Source organism: Arvicola amphibius, chromosome 12 (genome assembly GCF_903992535.2).
Source record: "Arvicola amphibius chromosome 12, mArvAmp1.2, whole genome shotgun sequence".
Classification (NCBI taxonomy): Eukaryota; Metazoa; Chordata; class Mammalia; order Rodentia; family Cricetidae; genus Arvicola; species Arvicola amphibius.
The window spans coordinates 30816627-30824507 of record NC_052058.2 but is presented as its reverse complement, the minus strand read 5'-3'; the positions used below and the strand labels follow the sequence as shown (position 1 = coordinate 30824507).

Genomic DNA, 7881 nt, shown 5'->3' with positions numbered 1-7881 from the left:
AGCCTGCAGGAGCCGCGGCTGTCAAGGCACTTTTGAAGCCTGGCTGTGACTAGATGCTGGGGACAGGACCTGTGACTTGACATGGACAGACTGTTCCTAGTCTGTCGGACTCAGCACGGGCCACTAGACAGTCTGGAGTCACAGATGGCCTAAAGCCCCGGCACCCCTCCAGGACGGGCCCTGTCCATGGCCTGATGATATTCAACCAGCCTTCACAAACTGCTCCACAAGCCCTCAGCAAGGCGAGCTGGAGATAGGTTCTCACCAGGAGAGACCAATGCCAGAGGCTCTTTATGTTCACCAGGGTTTCAGGACCTCACAGAGGAGCAGGACTCTTCCAAGCCAACATTCCAACCTCTGCACAGACCGACAGGATAGGGTGGTAGTGTAAAAACCGAAGCCAGTTCCCTCAGACCAGTCCTTAACAACCACAAAACAGCTAACTCACCAGAACCTTCGTTTTTGTCAATTTATTTAGAAAAAAATTAACATGAGCAAATGAGATACCTCAGTGTTACAACAGAGTATAGAAATGTCTAGCAATAATCAAATAATTTGATCTTTAAATACAAAATAACCACATGAACACCTAATATACAGGTTTCATCTGAATACATATTTATTAGATAAATATTAGAGGTCACATCATCTAACTACATACAGCTTTGCAAGACTAGAAATCACAATTAGTTTTCTGACCAGTCAAAAGTACGAAATGATTGCAGTGTACAGACGATGTACAAAGACAATGGCGGTTTCCATGGACGTCACTTCAGGCTGCACGTGTGGGTGTGGATGTGTGTACGTGTGAATCACCTGTGATCATGATATCAAAAACGTATACAAAGTATGAATTTGGTTACAATTTTCTTCTGAAATCCCCATTTCTCTTCATTGTTTCCATAGCACCCTAAAAATACACAGGTGGCAGGGCTAGGGCACTGAAGGTAAATAGTACATGTAGGTAAAATAAAAACAAAACAGAACGAAAATGCCTTTTCACACAGGGGCAGAGTATATTACATGAGACAAAGGTGGGGTCACAAACGCTAACAAATGGGATCTAGTATTCCACACAGGATGGAGTTCCAAGCCTTTTGTTGTTTTGTTTCGCAAAATAAAAACAATACACATTCCGAGAGAAATGAATGCATCTTGTTGACATGTCTATTTCTCATTTACATATGTACACGCGTCCCTTGAGCCGCCGCCGCTCACACTGCCTCGTCTGGATGGGTCAGGCCCAAGGGCCCATTGGGAGCAGACCGGTAGCTCTCTGGGGGTTAGGGCTTCCGTTAGGGAGAAAGTATTAGGAATCTTTTAAAAAATAAAATGGCTACAGGGAACATGAGACATGAATAAAGCTTCAAACCAAGAAGATGGGGGTGACCGCCTGTGCGGGGAGCCCTTCCCATCTGCCCGTGGACTCCCCGCTCCTTTTGTTGAGGGGTGGGCGGTACATGCCTATGGGTGGGTTGCTCGTTGTGGTAAAGTGGCTGGCTGAGGCCTCATTTCTGAGGTTACTATGGCTCCAAGTTGTTATCAGACAGGACCAAGGAAGGATCTTTCCAGAGCCTGTGCCTGCCTCTGCTTATGGATGTCACCTTTACCTGCATTTGTCACTACCAAGGCATGGCTCCAGCCCCAGATGTCTTTGTACCTCTCACACACCCTGGATGAACGCCAACATTTCTCAGGAAGGGATATTCCCGGAGCACGGGTTTCAGGCTCTGTGGTGGACTTGCCTGGGAGAGGGCCTAGGAAATCAGCCTCAGGGGTGCCAACTGAGCGATGGCAGGAGAGGCGACAGGGAGTGTCTAGGCCTTTTGCACTGGAAACCTGTGCACAGCTTGACAAGAACCAGCAGGGACTCCAGGCTGTTCTGGGGCACAGTATCACGGCAAGAAGCAGGAACTTCTGAGAAAGGCATCTGTCAGTCTGAAGCTGAACAATCCACACGGTCCGCCACAGAGCATGGCCATATGCCAGGACACAGTCACTGGGTGGGGACAGCCACATGGTACCTCGTGCAGTGTTGTCCCTACTGGTGACCGAGAGTGGCTCTCAATAGTGGGTGGCCTGGTCGCTCAACTCAGGCATGGCCACCTCTTCCGCTCCTCCCTCATCTGTACAAATGGCCCTGGTTGTTTTTTGTTTTTGTTGTTTGTTTTTTTTTAAAAAAAGAACTTGGTTTTTCTCATTGAGTCAAGATATTTTAAAAACACCAGCAAAGGCTATAACCAGGTCATGAAAATGTCAAATATTATCAAAGACAATACTAAAATATTCACAAAGATATTTACAAAAGCGATTCTTAAAATAATTGATTTGCATACTGAACACATTGTTTGAAAAAACCTCAACAACAGGACAAAGGAAGGAGTGGGGTGATGGCAGCTTTCCTTGTGCCGTTTTTTTTAGGGTGACAGTAAGTCAACAGTTAGGGTCACCTTTCTGGTACAACCTATGTAAAAGTGCCAGGGAGCACAGAGGGAAACCAATGACTGATGACAAATGAGGATGTTGACAGCGGACAGGAGGCAGGAGAGGGCCCTGGGTGGCAGCACTGGAGAAGGGAGCAAAGAATTTATAGATGGGACTCATGTGATCGGACAACCTGGCATCACCACAGGCTATGAGGCTCAGGGGACACAGACCAGCCTGGAACAAAGCAGGTGACAGTATGACACGCCAACAGGGGACTCTAAGCTGGATGGAGTGAACAGCAGGACCAGAGGCTGCACTTGCTGGGTGAGCAGGAGTGTAGCGCGAGCTCTGGATGGAGGAAGGATACAGAGAATGGCAGGCAGCATCGTAGACGCCACAAGCTGCCTGCCAAGATATCCTGGTGCACACAGCAATGGCCTGGGCTGGAGACAGAGGCAGCCATGAGTGGAGAACCTGCTGGACCAGGTTGGCAGCTTGGAGAGACATGGATGCCCTGGGCTCTTGCTGTGAAGCCCAGTTCCTGCCCAAGTTGCCTTGTGCTGCCCAGCCTCTCTACCATGTACCCCTACAGCTGGCTAGGGAAAGGAGAACTAGAACCCAGGGGGAAGTGGGTCCCATGGAATAGTCTTAGAGACGGAGGGTATGTATGGGCAGGAGGAAGGAAAGAGAACACGGAGGGAAATGGTTTGCTTGCTGTCCAGATGCAAGGATCCTTTCCTTGGGTGACTTCAGAGCTTTCCACTGTGGTCATTTAAAAGCAGGGAGTAGCTTGGGGCTGCAAGGCTTTGGCTGCTCCTTTTGGGCTCTGGCTGGCATCTTCCCAAAAGCCCCAACAGAGGGCATATTTTGGTGGGGTGCACGCTTGTGCATATGCTCTCTGCTCACTGCAAGTTTTGGCCCTGGTCTTAGTTGAGGAGCCCTCCTATGCATTGTCCTTGCTCCATGGAAGGCCCTGACCTGTGTCCCACCAGCCCACAAACAGGAGTGGCAAGTTTTCTCAGACACAGCACTCTGTCCTTGTTCTGCTGAGTGTGTTTCTAGGGCATCTTGTCTTAGGAGTCAGAGGCCAAAGCCACGACCCTTGGCCCTGAGGGATGTTCTCCTTCCCAGAGGTTTGTGCTTTTCTGTGGGTGGTGTGTGTGTGTGTGTGTGTGTGTGTGTGTGTGTGTGTGTGTGTGTATGGGGGGTGGCCCTCCTCACTGCTGTAAACTGTCACTACTCCTCCAAGGTTGTCCACTTCCCTGGCCTGGGGGTGGGAGTGCAGGCTTCCCTCAGGTTCCAGTCACTTGAAGGAGGCTCTGGGCCAGGAGGCAGGGATATGGTTTAAAAACATGGAAGAACTTTGGGGCACTGGAAGGTCGGTCGTCTGGAGTCAGCACATATGGAGGGACCTATAGTCGCCACTGGCATGTCTCTTGTTGGGACTGGATTCCCTCAGCTGGGGTTCATCTTCCAGGGGCCTTCTTCAGGCTCACTCTGGGCACAGGCCCTGGAGCATTCAGGCAAATAGGACTGCAGACCCACAATGCCTTCCCTGCCTAGTGTGTTCTGCTCAGCCCCCAGCCTGAGGTCCTGGTGCAGGAGGCCTGAACACGGGCTCCTGTGAGGAAAAGTATGTGGGACAGATGGGGCAGGAGGCAAAGTGGGTAGGGTGGCCCTAATGGAAGGTGGCCTTCAGTTGTTCTCAAAGAGAGACAGGAGGTCATCGTTGCTATTGCTTGGAAGGTCGGGGGGGTCCAGGTAGGAGAGGAGCTCGTCGGGGTTTGTGAGTTCCGGCAGTAGCTAGAAGAGAAAAAGCCCGGTTGAGGTGGCTGAGGGTGGTCCAGGAGGAGAAGGAGGAGTGAGGGGTCTCTCTGGCTGCTCACTTCCTTCTGCTCGCCTCCTGGAGTTCTACCTCAGAGATGGAAAACTAGCGGTGTTGAGTATGGGCCTGCTGGCTGTCCTCAAGACCAGTCCAGACCACTGCACCCCACCTGGGGTAGATATGCCCACACTCAACAAATGCCAAGGGCAGCGGAACCCTTAGCCTACCAGGAGAGACTCACTGGGCTGATCCCTCCTCTCAGGTACTGGTCAGCCCCATTACAGATCAAGGGCTGGGCTTTCTTTCAACTCTTCCTCTGTCCTCTTAGAACCTGCCAGGAGCAGCTTGGTAGCATAAGCCATCTGGCTTCACCCATAAGCACAAGGAGGCCGTGGGAAGACAGCTGGTCATCACAGTGCTTGCTGCCCTAGACTTCTCTCAGAGTCTTACTGCGTCTGTGGCTGGCTGGCTGGCTTTCCTGTCCCTGTGGTCGTCCTCTGTCTCTGCTCCCCATGTGATACCCTTGGAGCAGGTATGTCCTACTGGGGCAGAGGAGTTCCTGAATCTAGAAGCATCCCACTGGTCTGACTAGAGGGGGAGAGCCGGTGAGAAACCAAGATATCTGTAAACCAAAGATAACGACACTGTTCCCTGTCAAACGCTCTCTGATGCCACTGGGGTGGATGCTGCTGACTACAGGGCCAGGAGTCCAGTACCTAGGGGTTGGGACTGGCTACAGCTCCTAGTTCCTGATGGTGTAGGAGGAGCAAGTGTCCAGTAACAATCTTTCTGTGACCCCCGCCTTCTAGACCACTGAGGCCCCAGGATGGGAGACCCTGGAGTCTCAGCTGCCCACGTTGACCCTGTCTTCCTCCCAACCACCTTCTATCATTCCACGGAGAGGCTTCTTGGGGTGAGCAATGGAGCAAGCGGAAGCGGGGAATGGAAACACATGGACAAGGAAACCGCAGGCAGACAAGACCAGCAAGACGATGGTGGGACACCATTCTTAGCCCTTCCCCTGCCCAGGCCAGAAGGTAGATACAGAAATAGCAAGCTCGACATGGGGGTGTGAGGGAGGCTGTGGGAAAAAGGGCAAGGACCCTCTTGTACTATCTCCAAGGCCCTGACTGGAGGGACGCTGCAAGGGCCTAGGTAGAAAAGGGGTTGGACTGGGGAACAGGACTATTGGGCCAAGGGGTTGATGGGTGGGGGTGGGCCTCACATGACATATCTCCATATGGGGCATCCTAGTGCTGGAATGGGAGGAGACTGGCTGGGGCCCACCCACCACCCACCCACTTTTCCACCCGAGGCCTTGAGCCCCTAAGTACCCCCCTTCTCTTGGGAAGGTCCCGGTGCCATGCCTGGCCCCAGGCCGAGGTGTGTGGTGACCCCAACTTACATCCAGTGAAGGTTCCGGCATGTCGGATGCTCCCTGTGCTCCGGCCTGACCCTCTAAGGCTGAGGAGGGGTTAAAGGTCAGGTCGCTGTGTGGATGGTTGCTGGGAGCGGCCTGTGGTGGCTGCCGGGGAGGCTGGGAAGGAGGAGGAGCCCCACTGTGATGTAATGGAGGCCCTGCCTGGCTGCTGGGGTGTGGTACGTGCAAACCTTGTTGTATGGAGGGATGGGGCTGGTCAGAACTGCCAGCGTGGGGCATCTGTGGAGGAGGAGAGAGCAGGAGAGAAGAGAGGTGAGGTGAGGAGGCCCGACGACGGATGCCTGGAGAAAACGAAACCCGAACAAACCAGGAAGTAACGGACCTCAAACAAGGGAACCCCTCACGAAGAACAATGGTCTGGGGTTGGGGAGCAGAATAGAAAAATCAAAAAAAAAAAATCTATCCTTTCCAGAAACTGACAACCAGGAAGGCTGTAAAGGGACACGCGGGGAAAGGGGTCTCACTCCGTACAGAGCCTGGGAAGGGCCTCGAGCCAGGCGTAGACCAGAGAGCTCCCCACCCCCACACTGTCACAACGAACAACAGCGAGGGCAGAATGGACAAGCAAATGGACGTGTTTCTGGGAAGCGGGCAGCTGTTGGCAGCGTGGTGCAGGCTCCCCAGGGCTAGGGCAGTGCAGAGCAGGCGTGGACATGGCACGGGCAGGCGTGCAGCTCAGGACTGGGAGTGTGACCCCGGAAGTGGGCCCCCGGTTGGCTATAAGACAGGTGCTTTGCCTGCCTCCCACCCAGGATGGAACTCTTCTGATAAAATGGCTGGTCAGGGAGAGAACCTGGCTTGCCAGGGGCATTTTAGGGTACAGCCTAAAGGTCATATCACCTTGAACAGCAATGGGTTTCACGCTGGGGCTGCTGAGGAACAGGGCAGCGTGATTCTAACAGGTTAACTAGGGAGTTCAGCCCTTCTAATCGGCAATACATTGAAAATCAGTTGGCTGTGAGTATAAGGGTTTTTATGTATACACATGCCTGCTGAATGCTTCTTGCTGTTTCAAGTAGACCCCTCAAAGCAGAAGGCCTGAAGCTGCTCTCCGGCAAAGGCTTCTGCTTGCTCTGTGCATTCAAACAGGACCACCAGTCCCACTTACATACTGCCAAGGACACATCAGCCTGGTGACCCAATGCTTGCTTGGTCTCAGATGACTCTCACCCCTGCCCCATCTCCATTTCTAGGTTCTTCTTTGCTGGGTTACCAAGCGGCAGTCACGCCATCCTTGGTGTCCCAGACCCCAGTACCGTTTCCCATTTCTGCTAAAAGCTGCTCTCTAAGTCTGCCGTGATCTGGTCTCTACCAAAAGTCCTGGTATATCCTTTCTTTGTGGGATGCAGGACTCCACTCCAATGTAACACTAGTATCACAGTGCTCCCCAGTCCAGGCCCCCTAGGTGACCTACATGTGGCATGATGTGAAGGGACTGGAAGAAAAGGCCACTGAGTGGCGAGGAGCCAGCAGGGAGTTCGCAGTTCACTGTAGCAGAGCTGCCTGGCACCCATCCTGAGGAAGCAGGGAGGAACTCTAGACCCCCCATGAACAGCTCAGCTCAGCTCAGGGCTGAAATCTTGGATCCCCTGATACCATCTGATCCTACAAAATCTCTAATCCTCTATCCACTTGACCTTGCTAAGAGCTAGAATGTCTCAGGGCTCAGAGTGCCTTGAGCCAGCCGTTGTATCTGCCTTTCTGCTGCCTGGTGTGGGAGAATTCTTGCATAAATCGGTGCTTGGCTAGAACCAACTAGCCTATCCTGGACTGCATGAAAGCCCTCTAACCACCTGCTCAGATAGGGCCAGGCTGCTTCTAGACAGCAGATGCACTAAGGGTTGGCCTGGGATTGTCTCCCCCATGTGGTATAAACGCAGTGCTATGTCTGGTTGTTTTCAGGGGAGATGACAGAGCTGAGAAAGGACCAGGCGCACCTTAGGAGAATCCTGGAGGAGCTCTTAGGTTGATTCTGATACAGAGGCTTCTACATACAGTCTCGGTGGCAGGATGAACCAAGAAGCAAGAAAAGCTTGGCTTGTAAGAGGACATACGGTCCATCGTCCAAACCTTCACAGGCAGATTCAATATGTATTTTTTTTTTTTTTTTTTTTTTTTGGAGGCAGGCTCTCAAGTATCCTACGCTGACCTCAAACCTGCTATGCAGCCAAGGATGACTCTGACCTTC

At 52.4% G+C, this 7881-nt stretch overlaps 1 protein-coding gene across 1 annotated transcript in view; it reads right to left on the bottom strand.

Annotated features, from left to right (window-relative positions):
• Nucleotides 1-455: 455 nt before the first annotated feature.
• Nucleotides 456-7881, bottom strand: part of Zmiz1 (zinc finger MIZ-type containing 1) — a 35028-nt gene continuing 27602 nt past the window's right edge. Inside the window, 2 exon segments of the mRNA XM_042054010.1 lie at nt 456-4230; nt 5658-5912. Coding sequence (XP_041909944.1) covers nt 4123-4230; nt 5658-5912 — 363 coding nt within the window. The 3' untranslated portion in view covers nt 456-4122.